The following is a 22,648-nucleotide window of genomic DNA, read 5'->3' as shown; positions in this document are numbered from 1 at the left end:
AGAAGCAGAATCAGGCGTTTTAAAGTAGGGAAGCATCTAAAACATGCAGAGCAGTATGCCTCCAGGACCAGGGTTGGGAAACACTGTTATGGACCATGGAACGAGATGAAGAAATACAAATTCCTCTGCTTTGGGGGTCTGTATCTTTCTCTCACACACATGCATACATGTGCACGCACGCACACAGACACACACACACACAACTCTCCTCTGTCTTTAATAGAGACTTTGTTGTGGAGAGGTCACACATGGCCAGGTACAAAGGGAGAAGGAAAAAAGATAGACAGAAAATTCCAACCAAGTAATCTGAGGACGTGGACAAGCCAATGCTTGAAGAAAGATGGAAAACGCAGAGTGAGCAGTTCAAAGGTTAGTGGAGAAAAAGAATGATATATGGATAGGTTGTTGCATCAAAAAACTGCAATACTGAATACTGCCTGTGTGTAGAGATTCACTTTGACGTTCCGAAACCAAACTAATGGAAAACAACAAGACATTCTTTCTCTAAAGTATTCAGCCTCAGTTATTCTGGAGTCACTGCTATCACAGATCCTTCAACAACAGAGATTTTAAATAGAGTTACTATTTTAATACAGTTGACATGCATTGCAATGGGATAAAAAAATAAATACTGGAACACTACTTAATGGAAATATTGGCTCCATGTTACATTGTCTGGTTAATCTGTGTTTTAAAAACTGGGAGATTGATTAATAATGTATATAAAGTTCTCGAGGCTCATAATGAGCTTTGACAAGTTTCTCTTATAACCCATTTCCCTGCTGTACATTGAAAAATACACAACTGTCATTTACCAAACAACTTCATACTCCGGAGAGGTATAAGTCATTTGATTCCACAGTGACTGAAAATGAAAGTGTCAGCCTTCTTTTTTTGTTAGCTGTGGAAAGAAGAATGTAACCTGCTGCAAAATATCCTAAACGTGACTTTACGATGAGGAAGACGTCACCTTTGTGTATTAGTTTGTATGAGTGTCACATTAAAAAGGAAAATATCATGCAGTTTTGAGTATTCAGCATTGGTGGAGGGCATCAAACAGAAACAGTGAGCATAATGCATGCCCTCAAGTCAGGTTTCATTAAAATCTAGAGTGGATTTTATTTTCCCCAATTTGAGCCACAACACTACCTGTTAAAAAAATCATACTTTTTTTTTCAATTTAGGAATTACTTAAAGATTTGACACAACATGCTTAATGTGTTATACCTGCCATACTTTCATATTAACTACAAATCCTATTCAGAGACAAAACTAAAAAGGCAAGAGAAAACAAATATAAAGTTATTTTTTATATAGTAAAGTTTATACCTGGGTTTACATTCCTCAAATAGAAAAAAAAAATCCTAAACAAAAAACATCTAAGGTGTATTCAAAACTGCATTTTATTAAATTATGTGTGTCTAAAACTGTAAATAACATGAAAGCGAGGGAAAAATAGCATTTAGAGGGAATTTGGGGCAGGGACGCATGACAATGGGTGGCTGTGTCCAGAATGTGAAATCAATACAATCCACTCACTACTGACCTCAAAGACAAATAGAAAACAGAAAACCCTCACTGGAGTGTTTGACCCAAAGGCAAACTATAGACACACAAAAAAAATCTCAGCAAAGCTAATGTCAGTTTGGATCACCCATCAACACTTTGGAACATAAATCACAGTATAAATCTCACTGAGTTACTCCAATACCAGGGTGATTATGAGATCAGCAAAAGAGCTGTTGACAGAAAATGTAGTTTGCTTATGAAAGGGATAATAGAACCCTAAGAATTTCAGATATAATGTGACACAGTTCCTTGGTCAATAGAAACTATTTAACATCAGGAATCACAATGCCTCCTTTTGATCCCAATCTGAGATTCCAGCTCAGTGATACTGACAGCTCCATTGTTTAGCAATTGGGAGTATGTTAATATGCAAACTACTATCATTGTTGTCTGGAAACAAATTTTACTATCATTTGTAATACTTTAAGTATTCTGACCAAAACTGCTTCTTTGTGATTTGAACTGATAAAATGGACAGTTTTAAGCATGTATAGAAGAGGTCTCAAGTATTTGTGAATTTTAGCAGCCCATTGATGGCTGTAGTTCCTTACCCCTGTGAATTTAATATACATTACAACCTTTGAAACTGATTCATCTGAACAAATGAATCAGGCTACACAAAATGTGGGTGTCTGAAGGGCTGAGTCTCGGTTTAATTTAGCATTTGACAGAAAAACGAAAGGATGGAAAAATGTCAAGACATCTCTATAGTACTGACGGCCTGTCCTCTGAGCCCTTTGGTAATAACTAATTTCAAAATCATCCAGAATCCATTTGGGATTTTTAGTCTGGAATCGACCAGCAGCTTGGTATTTCCATCCAAAAGGAAAAAAAAAAGCATTCTGACCAAAAACGAAACTATCACAAATCTGAAACATCATACAAAACTCAAACTTCTCAACTTGCATTTTAGAATCTGACTCCTTTAGTTATTTTACACTTACTATATGAACACGTTCATCTGCTAGAGACATCTAAATGCTCACAATAACCCTAAACTTGAGCTCAAGTAAATTACTGTATAGAAAAATTCTATTGTGAAGCTCTAGGAACAATTGATGCTGTGATGATTGCAGTAGCTTGACATTTTGGTACGTCAGTGAGTCCCAGAAGCTATCCATGTTCAGGCTGGTGCCCAGGTGGAAAGGGGACGGCTTTACGGTGGACGGATAAAGGGCAGATGTGGAGATTGGCTTCTGCCTTCTTGTGCATTTTAAGGAATATGTCTGAAAGTTGAAATGGGCAGGTTGTGCTTGACTGTTTTTTTTGTAAACTATGTAAATACTCATTTAGAATTCAACCTTTTACTCTAGTTAATTACACTTTTAATTACAACTACAATGCATATTTGCTCTTTGAGCACTAAAATTTAGAAACTTGTCTGATCAGGATATTGCCAGAGGCACAGTGAGGATGGAAGGGGAAGCACAGCTAAGTAGCCTGGGGGCAGAGATAAGTAGATCACAAGAGGGAAAAAGAGAAACCTTTAATCTGTACAATCAGGCACCCAGGCTGTGAAGGATGGACCTTTCTCCCTGATGGGCATTGTTGTCAAGCAGAAAAGGCTATTCAGCAATTCCTTTTGTTGCCCTTGTAGTGATTCCAGGACTGTTTAATCATCAATCAAATTGACATACAGATTTTGGATCAATCATGAGGTCTGTAAATGTCGGCTGTGTCAGGATCCCACAGTTTAGTTTGTATTATTTGTATTTTATGAATTATGATGGGTCTTTTGAGATTTAAAATCTCATTTACCAGGATGTACTGGACAAAACCGACACTAATATACTCAGATGTTTTGGTCCAATCAAAACCTGGAAATACATACACCCTATACAGTTATTTCTTTTCATTTTCATTCACAGACCATAAAAATTTCGGGATATTGATAAAACAGTGAGTTTCTGGGCTATCAACATCTGACTTTGATTGCAAAGTTCACCAATCAATATGTGATGTTGCAGTGCAAAGGTGTCCAAAGTCAGTCCTCAAAGTCTGGTATCCTGCCTGTTTTGCTTCGCTCTCATTGTTACTACCTCTTCAGCATGCGAATAACAGATATTAAATACATTAATTCACATGAAATCAAGAAGAAATGCCACAAATATAAACGTCATTGCTCTCAAAGTTAAGCTCCACAGGTTTTCTTTGGCAGTGTGACATGAAGACACAGTGCTGGGAACAATCCCAGCGTTCTGCAGACATTTTTGTTCCTATTCTTAGAATTTTTCTTGTAAGTTGGTTCAAATTAAAAAAGAAATATGAAATGCAGGTACAAAATGTGCGCAGAAGTTCAAGCAATTAAAAACAAATGCATAGCTGAGACAAAATACTATGCAGATTACACTAAAAGTAAGTAAGAGGTTCCAGAGCATTAAAATGAACAAAACTTGGCATTTTAATTTAAACTGAAAAAATATGAGCTGACAAAAATAATCAGAAATACATTTAATATAAAAAAATATATATTCTAACAAAATAAACAGCAGCAGACAAAAATCAATATAACACTTTTGGGTTTGACACCCTTCTCCATATCTATATGGACCTCGACCAATGACGTGCTATTCCTCCTGTTTTTACCACAGCTTGAACAATCACCCTACACTCAGATTTATGGTATGACGCCCTATATAAAGATTTCAGAAAGGTTTATAAGCTTTATAAGGACACAATCGAAAAGAGGAAAAAAACAGTTCCCACAGGAAATCCAGGAAGTTTTGGTGTCCTTGGTATCCACACTGCAAACTGAAATTCCCTGCTCTCCGACTTTCTTTGAAGCAAGCTTTTTCTGGGGGGTGTTGAGCTCATAATTTGACCTGTTGAGTGTTTGGCACTTCCCTTTGACTCTTTTTATTGTCCCTAGACATGAATTAGACCTAATTATCCTGTATTCTACTGATTAAATAAAGCATAGCCAAATAATGGACCCTAAATAAGAAATTATTCATTATGAAAAACAATTGCATTACTTTCCTCTATGTGCTTATTGTTTACCAAAGTACATAGTACAAGTAGAGATCTAGGACAAACAGCATAGAGATGATGCCAACTGATCAGTGTTTTGCTAAAATAATACAAAGTTTGTTTAGATCAGCAATCACCAAATCTTGCATAAGTCACTGTAGCCACTTTTACATGGATCCCTGCTCCAACTGAATCTTATGGGCTAATTTCTGCAGAGGTTATTTTAGTCATTCATGTGAATGAAGTGTGTTGGAACACGGACAGATCTAAACGTTTCAAGACGGTGGCTCCCAAGTTATGTTAAATCTCACTCGCATCTTGAGAGTAAAAATTAAGTGAGTGCAGAATTAAGTTGGTGTAAACAAACTGATACATCAAATTTTATTAATTTTGCAAACCTACTGATCAAACCAGAGTTAGGTGGAGTTCACCCCAAGCCTATCTGCTGCAAAAATAAGCAAAACACATTTTATAAATGCTTGGACGTTCTTAACTATCAAACAAGAAAACACGTGCAAAAGATCAATGGAAACAAAAATTAGATAATTAAATAGGACTTTTAGAGACAAGGGAAGCAATACAAAAGAACACGAGATAGGTGAAAAAATATTTTCCAATGACTAAATTCTATATTTTCATGCACGTTGAAGCACTTTTCAAAGGGATCAATTGCAATTAAAAGAAACAATAGCTCCAAGAGGTAAGTTTCAAACTTTGAAATAGGACACATCACATATAATAAGGGCTGCATCGCTGCACAACAACAAGCCCTCTGTGTAAACTCAGCATCGACAAACGAGTTTGGCGAGTTGGCTCTCTCTTCCTGTCTGTTTCATGTCAATGTTGTTGCCCATTCAGCCTTAATTCACTAACTTCCTCTCTTGAAACACAACTATGCCGGAAATGTTCTAAATGCAGTAGAAACAAGCAGGGTGAAATAAAACGTATAAACTTCAACAGGGGCGCTTTCTTTAGTTTAACCGGTCTTCGTATCGCAGGTGCCGCGCTGTTAATGTCAACTTCCCCACCAACAAGTCGCCCAAAACTCACCTTTCCCTTCAGGTCGAGGATGAATATCGCCGAGGCGGACATCTTGACGGAGAAAAAAAAACCCTCGAGAACAAGAATGAGGCAGGATGATTTCTAGGTCTACGGCTGGATATGGGTCATATAAATGGAAGAAAAAGTCGCTCCCATCATTCTCCTCCGAGCTGCGCTCTGCTCAGTCGAAGCGTTTCGCTGCAGCGCCGCTTTTCCGGAGCGTCAAGCTCACTGTGTTTACGGAAGCCCAATTTCCGGCCGCAAAATTAACTCAACCAATCTATTTCCATCCTCAAATTTGATTAATTTCAACCTCAGCACAATGTTGCAGAACGATTAAATCAGTTTAGTTTGCCTGGCTTGGCGCTTAGTGTTGCCTTTTTTTCAGCGCAAAGGAGCCATTTTACACTCTTAACAAGGCTTGGATCTTCTGCAAATAAAAGACTGAAGAGGATGTGGATTTTGAAGTGTTTGGGAAGACAAGACACCTCAGATCCAACAGAGACGTAAAGATACAGAACTTATAATAAACAGTTAATAAAATATGCATCCTTGAGAAATTGCTTGAAAAAAAAAGTGAAATATAAAAATAAGGCTTAACAATAATACCCAAAGACTGGAAAAAAAAAATATCTAAAATGATTCAGACAAGGCCAACAATATAGTTAACTTGAAGCTCCTTTATATGTAAGAATACATTTTAAGACAATTGCAATATTTTCAAAAGTCATAATTCGTCGTTTCTCCAGTAATATCTATAAGAAATTACATACACTTCACATTTTTAATGCTTTTATGGGTTGCCATCTGTTTAGGCCCACATTATAAACTACAGTTTGCACAGATTTGAAGTTAAAGCATGCAATACTCTGGGCATTATTATTATTATTAAGCGGTAATCTTGTCTATTTTTCTGTATTTTTTTCCGCCAATGGGCTGACGGTGTGAATTTCAACGCTTTTGTTTTAAAGTCAAAGTAGCTCTGCTTCCGGTTTCGGTTTGAACTTGACGTGTCACTCTTCCGGATGCAGCCTCGCCTGACAGCTCCGCGCAGACCTGTCAGGCTGCTCTCATCAGCTGAATGGCCTCACACAGAAACGCTTCAGGGCTCGACCCAGCGCGCAGCGCCACGCTTAATTACTGTTGTTTATGTCACATCGTGCCGCGGAGCTTAGAGGAGAAGGAGACGGTGAGAGACTCGAGCTGCTGCTCCTTGAAGCGAAAAGTCCTAAAGTTATTCCTTCAGTTTTAAAATCAACTATATCTGTTCGTAAAAGTGGCACAGTTACAGTCACATAGATACGTTTAGGTTTTAGAAAATTAGCTTTAATAAGAAGATTTAAGAAGAATCTTTTTCTATTTTTTTAATTCTGACACTGAAAGCATGAAAGTATACGATGCAGTTTTTCTGAAGCTTTAACTGAACTGTTTGCACACATGTAGTAGGCCTAAGTATTTTTTCTAACACACTTACTGGTGTATTAAAAAAATTTGAACCCTTAACATTTATTTCAGCTATTCAAAATGAACAACAACAGCAAAAAAACATACAAAAATATCAGAAGGTAATGTTCATTTTCTTACAAATGTGTCGGTTCAAAAAGTTGTTTTAGGCTATGGTAGCATTTTGAACTGTCTGTCGACCTGACAGTTTTCAAGCAAAGTGCCACATTGGAAATTAAAGCAGAAGGAAAAGTGTAATAGAAAATAATTTTCACACAGCTGGATAACAGTTTAAGAAGATAAGAGATTTCAGAGACAGATGAGTGACATGAAATTCATCTTAAGTGTACACCCTTGTCCCTCTAATCTGCCACCCTAAATGTAACCAAAATCACATTCAGTCTCACACTAATCACTCAAAATAATTTAAAACATTTAAAACATTGCTGTGTTTGGCACTGAGCTCCTTACATGTCAAAAACTGCCACTTCTGTACCATAAAAGCAAAGATTCAAAGTTTCACTGTGCAAAAATCACAACACTAAAAATAATCCAACTGCTGTCATTGTTAAAATACTTCCATGTTTTGTTGCTTGTGGAAGTAATAAATTGCTGTGGAGAAATTTTAAACTGGGAGGTAGATTAGCTGTGCTTTTCTAAGTTCAAGAGAGCCATGATGGATTTTGAAATCACTGTTAGTTAGAAACCTTTAACTTTTAAATAATTCAGAATGGCTTCGTCGCTCCAGTGGTTATTGGAAATTCAGAATTGCGAGTACAAATGGAATGCAGCCATGTTCCAAAAATGTGTTATGTAGCTAAATATCCTTGGATAAATGTTGGAAATTAAAATAAATTCTTCAGAGGATTAAATGTTTGGTTCTTGCAATGTTTCAAGATAGCCAGTGCTTCTCTCTTGCTGATTTTGACTTTTACATGTTTGCATGCTCTTTAAAATATGTTGAAACTGTTGCCCATGGATTTAATGTTCCTTCAAAGCCCATACTCAGACTAGAAGGCATGTGTAAAAATTAATTTCAATATAATGCATATAAACAGTGTGTATCCACTTTGAAAAACATGACGAGACAAACAATGGAGTAGAAATGGTTTCTGGGAGGTTTCTGGTTCAACCAATGAACCACATGCATCCAGATACTCTAAGTGATGCTGAATTCAATCACATCTTCTTCTGTGTCTTCCTCCATGTCCTCAGCTGCTCTCTGAGCCCGGGCTCTCTCACTGGCCGGGATGTAGTTGTCTTCAATAAAGCCGTCGTCATCCTCCTCGCTCACAGGGGGGAGGCAGTGAGGGTCCATTCGTCCCCTGCGCATATCAAACTCTACATCCATGCCTGCAGCCGGGAATAAAACAAGCATCAGCTAATTAAAAACAGAAGGTTCAGGAAGACATGCTGACTGACAGGATCGTCAGTCTCTCAAATAAAAAGAAAGGCACACAGTTTAACTGATAAGTCGTGTTTATAAAAAGGGTGATATATTTGCTCTAATTTCTTTTTTTTGTTGTTGTTTTGGTAGTTTCACCTTTTTAGAAGAAATGGAAACATCCAAGAAAACAATAATCGGTAATTATTTTAAATTCCACATGGCTTTTTAAGCAAAGTTAGAGATGGAGTCAAAAGATTTGTAATTTTTTTCTGAATGATTCTTCTTACTACATGGGCTACATAGTCCCATGTTTCTTTATTGAAAACATTTTTTGTTTTGGTTTTATAAAATATTTGTTATTTTTTGAAAAACAATGTCTCTTTAGCTACAAGGCATAATCTTAAATAAATAATATAAATAATTTGTTTGCAATGAGTTTCACATTTTGATTCAAATTCTGGAATTGATCATTGCTTTATCATGATGATGTGCTAGTAATGTTTTTAAACTCACTTGCTCTTTTAGAAATGTGAGGGATGAAAAAAGCTTGGCAGGAGATGTGATATAGGGTCAAAGGTCAAATCTCACATTCTGATGATTGTGGATGTATGCATTTTACAAGATGTTGTAAAAGGCTCGCATTTTTCCCTTTTACATTATAATTTCAGTCTTTAAAAAGGTTATACCCTTATAAATTATGCCTCATGTCAAAATGTTCAGCACTTTTCTTTCGGTTTGTGTTTAAAAACCAACCTGAAGAGTCAGAATGGCTAACAGTATCAGGCTCCCTCAGGCGTGTGTGTCTGTAGCTGGCCAGGTAACGTCGGACTACTTGACATTTGGCGAGAAGGGCGAGGATAAGGGAGACGGAAATGGCTGTGGCCAGAACACCAACCAAAAACTCCCAGTTGTGACTGGGGTATTTTGGTATGCTGGTTGTCGCAGTGCCTGTAAGGAAGTATCACAGAAAATGACATGCTTTACAAAGTTTATGTGCTTTGCAAAACATGCAACAATAGAAAGCAGTCATGGGCTTCAATTGTTGTTTATCCAAACAATAGTAAAAAATATATATATTAAATTTATTTGATAATATATGGCAAAAAATAAGACAGCTCTGGCCTCCCCCAGCTGATTCTGTTTACTGCTGATCAGCTAAGTGAAAGAAGCGTTGTGAACAAATCCAGCAAAATATCTGACCCAGAACTTGAGAGAAGTATTATGCTTCAGTTGATCATCTACTTTATGTACTTTATGCAGGTCAGAGTTGACTTGCCGAACAGGCAAAAAGTACAAGTAAATTCTTGAAACAATAACTGGTTGACAGCACAAAGATTGCAAGAAAACAAGCAAAACAAAAACATTAAGCTTTCCACTTTTAAACCGTTACAACAAAGCCTGGCTCCATAGGAAAATCAATTTTATTATTAAAAAATTGTTTAAATCATGTCCCAGAAATGATCAATAATAGTAACAAGAATATGTCAGAGATTTATTTGTCAATAAATCTCTGTCACTCAATCTTGCCACCTAGTGTTTTGCTTGACAGAAGATTTGTGTATTAATATATGTTTGAACAACGGGGACCGCTCCGATTATAATGTCATGACTTTGGAAACTTCTGACAGGTTAACTGACCCATTTGAGCTCATTGGACACACAGCTGCTTGTAGTTTCAGACCACGCTTTAAGCACACTGCATTCTTGTTTGACACACTGGGAATGGGAAAGTAAAAAAAAAAAAAAGTCTTCGAAATATCAGAAATATGACGGTGGAGCATTTTGGCAGATAGAAATAATTTTGGTAATTCTAATTGACCTACAAAGAAGAGAAGTTTGGTTTGGTTTAACTTGTGTGTGTAACTTTCTGATTTATGTTGTAAAAATTAATGGATATATTATCTTATCTGATGTAAAAAAAAATAAATAAAAAAGAATAAATAAATGTTTTATTCACCAACAGACAACAAACTTTTCTCTTACCATTAATTGTTAGTGGTGGGATGGATGTTTGATTTACTGATGATGCCATTTCCTTTTGATGTCTCTGCTGGAGTCTTTTTTTTTTTATTTATTTTCTGCTGAATTAGGCCTTTTGCTTGCTTTAAGTGAACCAACTCTTGCATTAAACCTCTCGTTGTGAGGATATCTCCCGGATAGGTCACTTTGTGTTCTGCAACACACGCAGAAAACTCGAAATCATGCTTTTCATTATTTTCATTTTCAGCTGTTTTGTGTTACGTTCTTCCCAGTAGGTAAAAGGTTGAATATGATGATCGGAAGATGTTGCAGGGAATGCAACTCCCCAGATGAGGGGAGTAGTTGGCTGGTTTCACTTTGCCGGATCAGAGCTGAACCTTTGGAACTCCACTAGGTGGCAAGATTGAGTGACAAGTGACCTGCTGGTGTTGATGGATAGCTGGAATATAAATCGAACTCCTGAAGCAGTCAAACCAGGTCCTGTAGAAAGTAGAGTAAAAAACAAATTAACTTTTTGCTTAACATTTTTATTTTCTAGCTGTTTGTTTATTTATAAGAAGGGGTAAAAACAATCTTCTCTACTTAGACTTTCATAGCTCATGAGCATTTTAGCTGGAAATGCAATATATATATATATATATATATATATATATATATATATATATATATATATATATATATATATCATGCTTTTTATATATATATATATATATATATATATATATATATATATATATATATATATATATATATATATATATATATATATATATATATTGCCAAAGAAAGCAAATCTCATCAGTCAACACAATCAAATGACCTAAATGTACCACTTAACAGATATAAAAGTCAAATGGAAAAATAAGTAATTTTATTCTGAAGCCATTAATGAGGACAGACTCTCTGGAGTTCACCCAAAGCAGGAAAAGTGTGTCGTAAACAGGAAGTCCCACATTCTGCTGAAATCCTTCTTCTGAGGTGTTGCTGCCTCAAATAAAAACTCACAAATTTGTTTGTGTGAGTCAATTGAAGGATCTGAGTACAACATAGACTCCGCAGCCTGTTAGGATCTTAAAGGGCAGTAAGAAGGAAGCCTGCAGGCATTATTTGTTTTGCAACAACAAATAATTTTTTTTAGATTTATTTCTTATTGAAGCAGCACGGAGGGGAAATGTCCTCAAATTAGAAACACTGCAGCATTTGGCGGTCTTTCTAACTTTTTGGTTTTTTTAGGACAAAACCAGGAAATGGAAACACTTTAACCATTTTCCCCTCTGATACAGCTGAGATAACTTTGTAGGTTTTATAATGTTTGGCTTTCAAGTTAACAGAAGAAATATTTTTATCACAAAGAATCAACACATTTATATTATTATTACATTTATAAAAACACCTTTTAGGACACTTAGGATGCTGTGCAGTTACAAAATAAACATGCAACAGAAGCAACAAATTGAATAAAAAAGTACAATAAACATATTTTTTTAAAGTTAAGTATATGCTAATCTTAAAAGATGTGACTGTTGATTCAACACTGGACTTAGTCTGATGGCTCTCTTCATCTGTCATACACTGACTTCTTGGTTAAACCATCATGCATGTTGATTTGCTCAATGCAAATATAAACCTGTTGTGAGCTGAAGGTCCTTATGTAAAGCTATTTAAATGTTTGCTGGACATTTGCATCCATGAATGTGAAGGAAAGTTTCCTGTATGTAAAGTACAAACAGATACAAATCCCAGTCTGACAGGATAACACAAACTTCTTTAATTTCTCATTTCAGTGAACATAAATATTTGTTTGTATAAGAACTGTGGATCAAGCTGTTTAAAAACATGTTTCTCTTCCTGCAGATGTTTTGGTTTCACATTTTTAATTATTCTTTCTAAGGTATTTCTGATTGATATTTGAAATAAAGAAGCTCCATCCCAACAAGTAAAACCAGATATTTACATACTGCATACGAAAATAAACATTTTTTCATGCTACAGGCTTCACTTTTACATCAGTTATCACTGCCCATCTCATTTTCATTTGCTAAATAGCAGATTATTATTAATTGGTAATTTTTATTATATTTTTTATTGTAACTATCTTCAAATTCATAAGTTTAAATGCATTTCCTTATTTCATACAATTTTTAAATTGGTGAACTATTGTGTTTTTGTGTTTTTCCACAAGGTCATGATAATTTGAAATGTTGACCCTTTACTGGTAGAACTGGTCTGGCAGAGATCAGTTTACATGTCACCTTTATGGTGTTTACAGTTGACACCACAAATTTGACTGTTGTCTGTAAGCCACTCTGTAGCTTATTTAGCTCTGTCTATGGGGTCATTGTCCATCTGGGAGGACCACATTTTGCCAAATCTTTCAAATTCCCTTTGCTGATACCTTCTGATATTGCTTTAATCGATTTAAAGTTCTTTTCTCGGGTTTGTAAAACATGCCAATTCCTCCAGCAGCAGATATCTACAACATTATCCTGTGACCCCCATTCTTCACAGCATGGATTGTGCCTCCAGATTTGCTGTCTCCCACTGTTTTCCTCCAAATGTAACGATAATTATTTTTGGCTGTGTCTCATGACCCTAATTCCATTTGGAGACAATTTCTTGACTTTTTATGTTGCTTTTTGAATAATTATTTCTTCTTTTCTGAGTGGCCTTTCAGCCCATGTTGACACAGAACTCTGAGGAAAGTAATAGTTTCTTCATAGCTTTAGCTTGCATCTTTAGAGAGTCATTTATGTTAGTTCTGGTGCTGAAATGCACATTTTAACCAAAGCACAATCATTTTAGGACATGGAACTAACTTCTTTCCTTTATAGTTTGACACCTAAAAGTTACCATGGGTTTTATTGAGTACAACTGTTTGAACAAATAAATGTGCTGCCTTTGTCACATTTAAAAAATGCTAAAAAGACTAATCAGACATATTGAACTCCAAGATTCTCCCACACAAGTTTGATGTGTCTCATGGAAGCTTTACTTGAGATGCAACTTCAAATGCTCTCACAGCTCTGCTTCCATCTAACTCAGAAATTGGATTTTCTCTGAGGCTTATAAAGTTGTGGCATCATCGCTTGAGTTTCCCAAAATTGTTTCAAGGGATGGCAATCTGCCTATAAACTTCTTACTTTGAAGAAGTCTAAACACAAGTCTCTCTTTTCTTTATCTTGTTATTTAATGATATGGTGAGAAATACAGTTGTATGTCTTTTTGTTCTGTGTATGTAAGTGTGGCGTTTCAACTATGTGTGTAAGATGAAGCAAGTTAAAAAGATCCCCCATAAATATTGGGGGATTTTGCACCACTCCCAGCTGTTTTAGCATGAGAGGACCCATGTGAGGGGTGTTGTCTCTTCATATTCGTACAACTTTTGCACTGCATTTAATTACTGACTTTGTGAGAAGATCTTAGCAAGTGGAGCTGGAAGGAATCACATGAACAATATTTGAAATCTGTGTCTCTTTTACTGATTACAGTGCAAATTGAAGGTCTTGGGCAAGACGTGTTTAGGACTTTTTTTTTATTTGCAATGCCACTACTATGAAGTTACTGTATAAACCTCATAAAATGTTGCATGTCTTGTTATTTTTGTTCACCTCATTCTAACCCATCAACATCGTTAAAGAATGTGCCTAAGCTTCTGTTAGGCAGTATCACAGATAGATTTGGAGTTTAAACTGGTACCTCAGGACTTCCCTGAGTCTCAGCAATCAGCTTTTGTGATTCCGTTTCTGGATTCTCATTCCCCTGTGATTGCAGCACAAACTGATCTCTGTGTGCAAGGAGCTTAAACATGGCATAGATGTTAGCAAGGAGTTCTTGCCTAAGGGCAACATTTTCAAAACAACTTTGGTGCTAAGTCATTTATATAGTATAAAATCTCTCACTGACATGCAAAGTAGATATTCAATAGTGGGACGTTTATTAAAATTTAGGCTGTTTTTTATGACTGAGGAAACATAATAAAATATTGTGTCTTTAATGATTTTTTCTGGTTTTTGGTTTTAGTTCAAAGAAAAGGTCAATATTCTCAAAATTGTTGTTACCTTTTATTAGAGCTCAACCTCACCTTGATTCATAACATATCAGTGTTTGGTCAAGGTTATACCAACACTGAGTAACTTCTGGAATAATTTATTCATGCCCAGGGTTAAATTTTCAAAAATAGATCTGTTGACTGAACTTGAAGACCCAAAAAATATTTTGAAAAAGAGCGGTCTGACAGAACAATGAAAACTTTCCAGATCAGTTACAATAATAACTGTTATATGTCCTGTTAAGATTAATTTAATACTCATGTGACACATGGATCTTTGTGCTGCAACAGCATGTAAAATTAGCCTATCACATTGAATGCATTCACTAAAGGCTGATCGCCTCAGTTTGGCTTTGAAATTGGAACATCGAGTCAAGGTTAAAAAAGGCTCAATTTGTCGATTTTACTTGCCTATAGCCCAGTTGCAAGTCTGTTCTCTCCAAAGTTATTTAAATATTCTGATTTGCACATCTGCATATTGCTGTCTCTTCTTGTTATAGTAAGTTGTTGCAAGTTCTCAGAGATTTAACTGTTTAGATATCACTGACAGTAGCTGGCAAAGCTTAAAGAACCCATGGCCCTCTAACTCATATGCTTTTCTTACAATGTCCTTCAGCGAAGTTTTGTTTCGTTTTATTTACTTTGTTTTACAACAGGATAATTTAGCGGTGGAAGGAAACTAAATCATGTTGTTAGTGTAACACTCTCCTGGTTTCTCCATCTTAAATTTATGACCTATTTTCAATCCCCACTGTGTCTCTTGCTTTCTCAGGCATGTTATAAGGTTTCGGCATGTCTTGTTCACTTTCTTGACCCTGAGGTGATTTTTCATTGCGAGAGGGGTCCGGCAGCTCAACTCCAGCCATTAGACCTCTTCCCCTTCATCTTGTCCTGCCATTCTCTGCAGCACTGTTGGCTGTAAACAAGCCAACAGGGCTGCCTTTATCTCTTCCTGTTCTGTCTTCACATAAGCAAAGCAGGACAAAATATACACATCAGGCAGAGCAGGACATGGACCAGCGGGAGATAGAAGTATGCATTTTATGTGTGGGTGTTGTTCCTGTGTAGCCCTTGTTTGCTTCAATATGTGAATCCATGTATTTGATAAAGACTAACTGCATTTTTATTCCTGCATTCATCTGCAAACAAATGTTATAAACGAAATCCAGTTCATCTTTGTAATTTTTTGCTCTATTGCCCTAATTTAAGGGCTTGTAATTGTTAGAGTCTACTGACCCTAAAAATGATGGTGACAAATGATATTTTTTGTTATTGATCTGAAATGCATGGAGTCGAATCAAACCATTTTAAAGAGACCGAATAATTTACAGTTTGAGTTTATTCAAAAAATCACTGGACTTTGCAGAACATATGTTTGCTCATGTAATTACTGCAAGTCAGCATTATCTTCTTTTTTATCTGTTGTACAAATATTCATAATTTATGGTTATTCAGTATTGATCTTGACCAAGAAGCTAACTAACAAAAAGGTGTATGTGAGCTTCAGACCTTCTCTTCTGTCCCTCCACCAAGTTCTGCACTTATATTTGCTTTGAAATGCAGAGAGTCAGGTCGTGGCATTGTAAGTCAAAGGTAATTGACAGGTATGAAATTTATTGAACCCTGAGCAATGGTTAACAGACACTTTGTTGATAAGTGTGATTCATTATTTAACTAAGTGCAACAGTGATGCACTTACAAAAAAAATTTATGATTTTTTTCATAAAAGTTCAAGTAACAAGTTTTCAGATGTCTAGTGATTTAATACCAGACTGATGTAGTGTTACCCACTGTCTTCACAATGAGCATGCAATAAATATTTATAGTGTGTTTACTTTAACAAAAAAATATTGTAACTATCCTTTTTCATTTGTTTATACAATCTAATATAATGGGAAGGTGTCATCCTGTAAGGGTGAACTGCTGATAGTGCATAACTATTTGAAGTATAAACAGTTGATGTCCCACATGGTGGCCAGTGCATGTCATTAAAAACTGAGCATATAAAATCTTTAAAAAGAACACAAAACAATTATGAGAAGTGATTTCCAAATGGATAAATTCCCTGTTTTAATTGAAGTGTCACTTGCCAATTCTTGTTTCTGCAAATTCAGAGAAAAAGAAAAAAAAAACTGACCTACAGCCTTGTTTTATAAATGGTTTTATAAAAGTAACAGCTTTGCATCCCAGAAAAAAGCATAATTTACAAGCATATGTTGCTAAATATTGTCTCACATTTATTAAACTCAAAAAACGTTATTAAAGAAATACATTTGTTGATTCGTTTAGAGAACAAAAATTCTTGGTTTGATTAATTTGGTCAGCATTAGATAAAAATTTCATTTCATTAGATAAAAATAGATAAAGACAACAACACTTCAGGATTTAATTATCTGATCACTGATCAAGGGAAACATGTACAATATAAAATAGATTAAAAAGCTTTTGAAGTAAAATGTTTTCCTAAATTTACAGTTGTCTAAAGTGTTGAAACCAACCAAGCAAATCATAAAATGTCAAAAACAACAGAAACAATGAAGTCATTCTGTAGGTTATTACTTAATATTCTTGAAGGCAGATCTGAAAACTTTGCTCTCTTAGTTATGAGATTAATTTGTCAGTTTACTTTAAAGTAATGTTGAATTACTGTCACGGTTTACACCACTGTGCATTTAGTTTAATCGTTTCTGGTATGTATATGGTGTCAACAACTGAATCAGTATCTTAAACCAGAAATGTGTCCAGTTTTGAATGGAAATGCTGCCAATCAAAATAGCTTTCTCTTTAATAAAGTGCAACTGCTTGCTCTTTGACTTTAATTCCATAGAAAATCATGACATACATGTAAGTTGGCTAGTATGTGTTACAGCACACAGTGAATGGTTGGCCAGGCTTCAGCAAATACAACTAGGGATCAATTAGTCAGTCCGTTCAACTATTTGCTGTAAAAAAATTGTAGTTTTACATAAAAAGAAAAAAAAAATACTGTTTTTTTAGGCTTGTTATATTTTCTCAGTCCTTTTTTGAAAGATCATCTAACAAAATAGCTTATTAGCTTGACTGCCTTTGAGTTCTTTATATTGCCTAAGTGTAGTAAATTTTACATTTGTGCACTTTTTGTGCACTTTTTGTAAGTAGCCTTGTTATACTTCTGTTCAGGAGAGAAACATTTACCAAGCCTGTCTTAAATACTGCTAACAAAATCCCTTCTAAAAGCCCAGTTGTTTACTTTAGGTCTTACCTGGTCACCTGTTCATCAGAATCCCAGCGGCATCAGATTACACCTACTCTCTTCGACTTCCCACATACTTCAAATGAGCTTTAACATTTTCTTCTGCGTTTGCCTGTGACATAGAGAAATGCTGTGCAAAGGTTGATCTTTGTTGTGCTCTGCAGCTCATTCCCAGAATAGCATGGTAATGAGTAACTTTGGTTACCAAGGTGTGCTCCCACTTTAACCTCCTCCTGCACTTCCCCGGCCAATGAGATATTAGACCAGGTCAGTGCCAAACCAGGAAGAAGCTAAACACATAGTGAAATCAGTATGTAACCCTTCACGTTTTAACTACCTGTTTTGACATGTAAGTGACATAGTAACTAGCCAATCAAAGCGTTTTTTAAAGATGTTCTGCATATATTTGCTTTAGTTATATGTCTCCTCTCCTTCTGGTGTGGGTGTTTGTATGTAATTGCCTCAGGTGACGGACTTTGTCTCGTGAATTTAAAGCATAAACATTTTCTCTGCCCTCTTGGGAAAGGATGTGTGACTAGATACTTGCGGCGTCTAGAAGTTTTGTTTATATCAGATCCACCGATTGAACAGAGAGAAATGCCTCTGAGGTTCTGAAAGGAAAAGCGATGTGACCCTGAGAACAATAGCGCCACTTCCTGACCTTCCTGTATCTGTACGTTTAACTCCCATACCAATTCTCCTTACCTCCCTCCATGTGTATGTTCCAGGATGCTTTAGCTGCATGTCTTGTGGAAAATATCAGGGATGGGTTGAGAATCAAAATGATACCTCAGCTTCATCTGGAAGATGTCGTTTCAGAAAAGCTTTTTGTTCTTCATCCATATAGTTTTGAGTATTATCTATTGCATGAGACTTTTTCATTTAAACCTTTTTTAGAAAAGGTTGTTTGGAAACAGTTGCTTATTTGCCCTTCTCATAAGTGCTTAAGGTCAAAATACTTTGTGCTGTTTAAAAATTAACTATCAGGGCAAAAACATATTAAATGTATAATTCAATGCCCGAACCTGAACTGATTCGTAAAGTATTAAGTATTAAGTTTTCTTTATTTGTCGGTGACACTACTATTTATATTCTGGGAACAGCATAATGAAAAGTATGGTGGGTGAAATGTGTTTTGTTCTTTCTTTTTAGGTAGAAATAAAACAATATTTGTACATTTTGGTAGCAAAAAACACAGAAAATTGATGCTGAAAGCAGCAGCTTTAGAATTAATTTTCAATAATGATCTTAATTAAAAGCGTTCTTACAGGGATTTTCCAGTATTCATGGGCTGTTGTGTTCCCTGACCTCAGCAAATACCGGGATTCACTGTTGCAGAAAGACTCTCACAATCTGTATAAAATTATATCGCCAAGACATTTCTTCCACCTCTCTCCTCAACCCCACACACACTTCTGCTGAATTGCATTGTTTACTCTTTGCTCTGCAAGAAAAGTGCCGGGGTCAGGGGTCATGGCTCTTTTTGTGAAGAAGATGGGAAAACCTTACACGGTCTTTAAAAGAAGGGGGAAATAACAACACGTGCTGTGCTGTACATAACAATGGACAGTTGCACTTGAGGAGGAAAAGCTATGTGACAAACAATCCTGTGTCTTGCCATTGGTCATAGAGGAGACAATCCAAAGCTCTCAGGAGGTTTGCTGGACGGAGAGTAACTGCCTGTTTTCTTTTGTGTTTTTTTTTCTCCCTAAAAACATTTCCCTTCTGAAAGAAATCTATGTGTGAATTTTACAAGGTGATAGTTTCACATTTTTCACATATTTTGGAGCTTATGGGTCCATTTGCTATGGCCCTGTCAGGAAACAGGAAAATGTGAGACAGGATTGCTACACATCTGGTTCAAATTTATATATCTATGAATAAAACATCTGCATCTGCATTTTTTTTTTCACTTTCACTCCAAAATTTATCTCAAGGGTCTCATGTAGTTGCAGTTGTAGGAAAAAGATACCACACCCTCATTTTAAATGCAGAGCTTCACCTGTCATGAAAAGTCATCTGATCTATGCAAGATTTTGAAATTATTTAAATGTAAGCTCAAGTGTACAAAACACACCATAGACTCCTGCCAATACTATTCACACAAAGACAGAGTTAGAGGGTATAAAAAAACTAAGCCCAACCTATGATTCAGTAGTTTGTTGAACCATTTTTAACATCAGCAGTTGAAGTAGATGTTTCCTGCATGACCATTCTCTTACACTATTCTGGAGAAGGTATGTTGGTGATTCACCACATAACAACTCATCATCATGGGTTTCCAAAAATGCCATTTGAGTCAGGCATTCTCTCAGAGTAGCTATCTACCTGACGTGAAGGAAGCCGGGCAGCGAAGCACAGCAGGAGCAACCCACAGGCCATAGAGACACAAGGAAAGATGCAGAGCACAGATCCAGCCCCCACCCTACCTCATCAACACATCCCCAAGCACAGATAGAAAGGAGAATCTGTTCACACTGGTGGCTAAGTGCCTGCACAAGCCCCAAGCATTGCATCATCAAACTCTCTCAGACAGTGGGCCCTGGCAGTTCCACCATCACCTTGCACTCACGTTTGCTATTACCTAAAACTGCTAGGGTCTGCAGGTTCCTGTTTTTCTAGCTGGTCTTGGGAGTCCCAGAGCAACCGTCATGAGAATAATAAAAAAAAAAAAAGAAGAAATGCATTAGACTCAGATATACATTTTCTCTAAGATAGTTGGAAGAATTATTATTTTTTCTTTACCATTCCATGCTAAATACCCTATTGCATTTACAACATGCAACTTGATATTATCCATAAATAATCCAGGCCTGGGTTTGATTAAAAGATTACTGTCTTTGTGAAGAAAGTGACTCATTCCAATGGGATGTTAAAAACCAGGCATGCTTAATTCACTGTTTGTTTTGGATGTCAGGATTTCATAAATTTACACCAAAGCTTTAAACAGAAATGCACCCAGTATTACAGAAACTCACTTTGTGAAGGTGAAACAACGAGCATTATAAAACATCCATTTCCCATCTACCTTGGAGTGAGCATTGAAGTTGCCGCAGTTTTAATATGCTCCAGCTGCAGTCCTTCTAATGCTGTTATTGAAGCTGCAAGTCTGTTAATGGGAAAAGTGAGAGAGCCTAGAGACACTTAATGACAGAGTATCATACTACTAATGCTTCTAAGGTTTTTACTGCATGAATGAAATGCAGCTATAACTCCTACAGCAGGTATCCAGTGCATACAGTGCCTATTATTTAGGGGTACCTCCAGTGCGACTTAGCTGATACATAAAATTTGGGATGGCAAAGATAAAATATCTATAACCGGGCTCATATGAAAACTTACAAAAATAAGCACATAATGTTTAGTTAATCGTTCAGCTGTTGACTTACAAGACCATAAAAATTGACTTAAGAAAAAAACTATATAATTTTTATCTACAGAATGCTAGATTAAATTTTAAAAAGGTGATTATGTAATTGATAGTTGCTATTAAAAAAGAAAAAAAAAAAAAAAAATGTCATTCTAAAAAGCAATGTTCACTCAGCAGATAATTGACTTTTTGAGAGCATAGTCCGATATTTTCGGCCAAAATAAAGTCTGATTTGTGTCAATTCCACATGTGGTACAAAATTGTACATGTCTCTGGTAGTTTTGAGAGGGTCTGCAGTGTGAAGGGTCATGTCACATTTGATCCGACTTTTATATAATTAACATAAAACATAATGAAAGCATGCTTCATTAAGTCTTCAAACGTTCAAGATAGCTTATTCTAAATTTAATAGATTCTATTTAACAATAGTTACCTTTTAAAAAGTCAGAGGAAGCTGAAAAACTAAACTGCTTCGGTTAAAACTGTCCACTTGTAAATTTTCAAATTGAAGTTATTATTTTATTGGATGCATGTCTTGCAGTCTGCTTAAAACAACTTCAGATTTTTAAATGACGATCAATAGTTAGATTATAAATGAAATGTCCGTTTAAAAAATTAACTCCTCTCACCCAAAAACAGTCATTCTCTGCAACATGGAGGCAATTTAGGTCTGAGAAACAACTCAAACTGTTGGCTTTTCCTGTTTTTGTTTGTTTCAGTGGCTGGTTTTTAACCCTGACAAGGACTAAAGGATGTTGGTAAAAAAGAATCCATTGTGAAGAGAACACTGTGAGCACAACAAATGCTGTTTTCTTGGTAGTTCACAGTTTGTACCGCTACTTCTCTTTCTTTCTTTTTTGCTTACTTTCTTTCTTTCTTTTTTTTCTTTCCATTTGTGTCCACTAATAAAGTTTAACCTTTGCATATGTCAACATTTTAATCAATTATTATTGTTTGAGCAAACTCTAAGTAAATCAATTTGGCCAGGACTAATTTACATATGTTTTTTATAGTTATAAGGGAAAAAGCAGAACAATTAAAAGAGCTGCTAGTGTTTTAAATTTATATATAATGAAGTGTTCCAGTCTTAAATCAAACAGAAGGGCTGAGGATCATTTCCTGCAGCTCATAACTCCAACTGCTAAAGGTGGATTTCCTACAACAGAATTACTGTTGATTGCGCCGTTGTATTTACAGTAGCACTTTTGCACATAATTAAATGCACTTACACTAACTTCCTGAGTTAATAAGTGTGCATGTATGTTTTGCCAACACTAGCCATCAAGCTCTGAGTTACTTTGTCAGAGCTTGGATTCTTGTTCTGTGGGAACAAGAATCCCACAGAACAAGAATCCAAGAGTTACTTTGTCGGAGCTTGGATTCTTGTTCCCACAGAACAAGAATCCACAGCCTGCAGAGCGATGTGTCATAATGTGATTCCGTATGTTTCTGTGTGCGCGTGTGTGTGTGTGTGTGCTTCCAACAAGCTATCAGACTGAAGCGGGCATCCTCCACCTCCACCCCCACCATCACCTCCACAAGGCCTTTTCCGGTCTGCAGGGCGATTCCTGCCCCTGTGTTCCCTCCACTTCCTTCACACACATATCA

At 36.1% G+C, this 22,648-nt stretch overlaps 2 protein-coding genes across 2 annotated transcripts in view; both read right to left on the bottom strand.

Moving 5' to 3' along the window:
* Positions 1-5,767, bottom strand: part of ap1m3 (adaptor related protein complex 1 subunit mu 3) — a 31,607-nt gene extending 25,840 nt beyond the window's left edge. The window contains exon 1 of the mRNA XM_055058974.1: positions 5,590-5,767. Within this exon, the coding sequence (XP_054914949.1) occupies positions 5,590-5,631 (42 nt within the window). The 5' untranslated portion in view covers positions 5,632-5,767. The remainder of the gene's footprint in view (positions 1-5,589) is intronic.
* A 492-nt stretch (positions 5,768-6,259) lies between these two features.
* On the bottom strand, positions 6,260-17,840 carry cunh1orf210 (chromosome unknown C1orf210 homolog). The gene is made up of 4 exons (XM_055019848.1): positions 17,680-17,840; positions 10,394-10,870; positions 9,164-9,358; positions 6,260-8,376 (listed from the first exon to the last, which is right to left on the bottom strand). Exons 2-4 carry the CDS (start codon positions 10,440-10,442, stop codon positions 8,183-8,185), a joined length of 438 nt encoding a protein of 145 aa, XP_054875823.1. The 5' UTR covers positions 10,443-10,870; positions 17,680-17,840; the 3' UTR covers positions 6,260-8,182.
* Between the last annotated feature and the right edge of the window lie 4,808 nt (positions 17,841-22,648).

The sequence above is a fragment of the Poeciliopsis prolifica genome, unplaced genomic scaffold (genome assembly GCF_027474105.1).
Source record: "Poeciliopsis prolifica strain line A6 unplaced genomic scaffold, Auburn_PproV2 SCAFFOLD002, whole genome shotgun sequence".
Classification (NCBI taxonomy): Eukaryota; Metazoa; Chordata; class Actinopteri; order Cyprinodontiformes; family Poeciliidae; genus Poeciliopsis; species Poeciliopsis prolifica.
The sequence above is the reverse complement of the archived record's forward strand: the minus strand, read 5'-3'. Positions and strand labels throughout refer to the sequence as shown.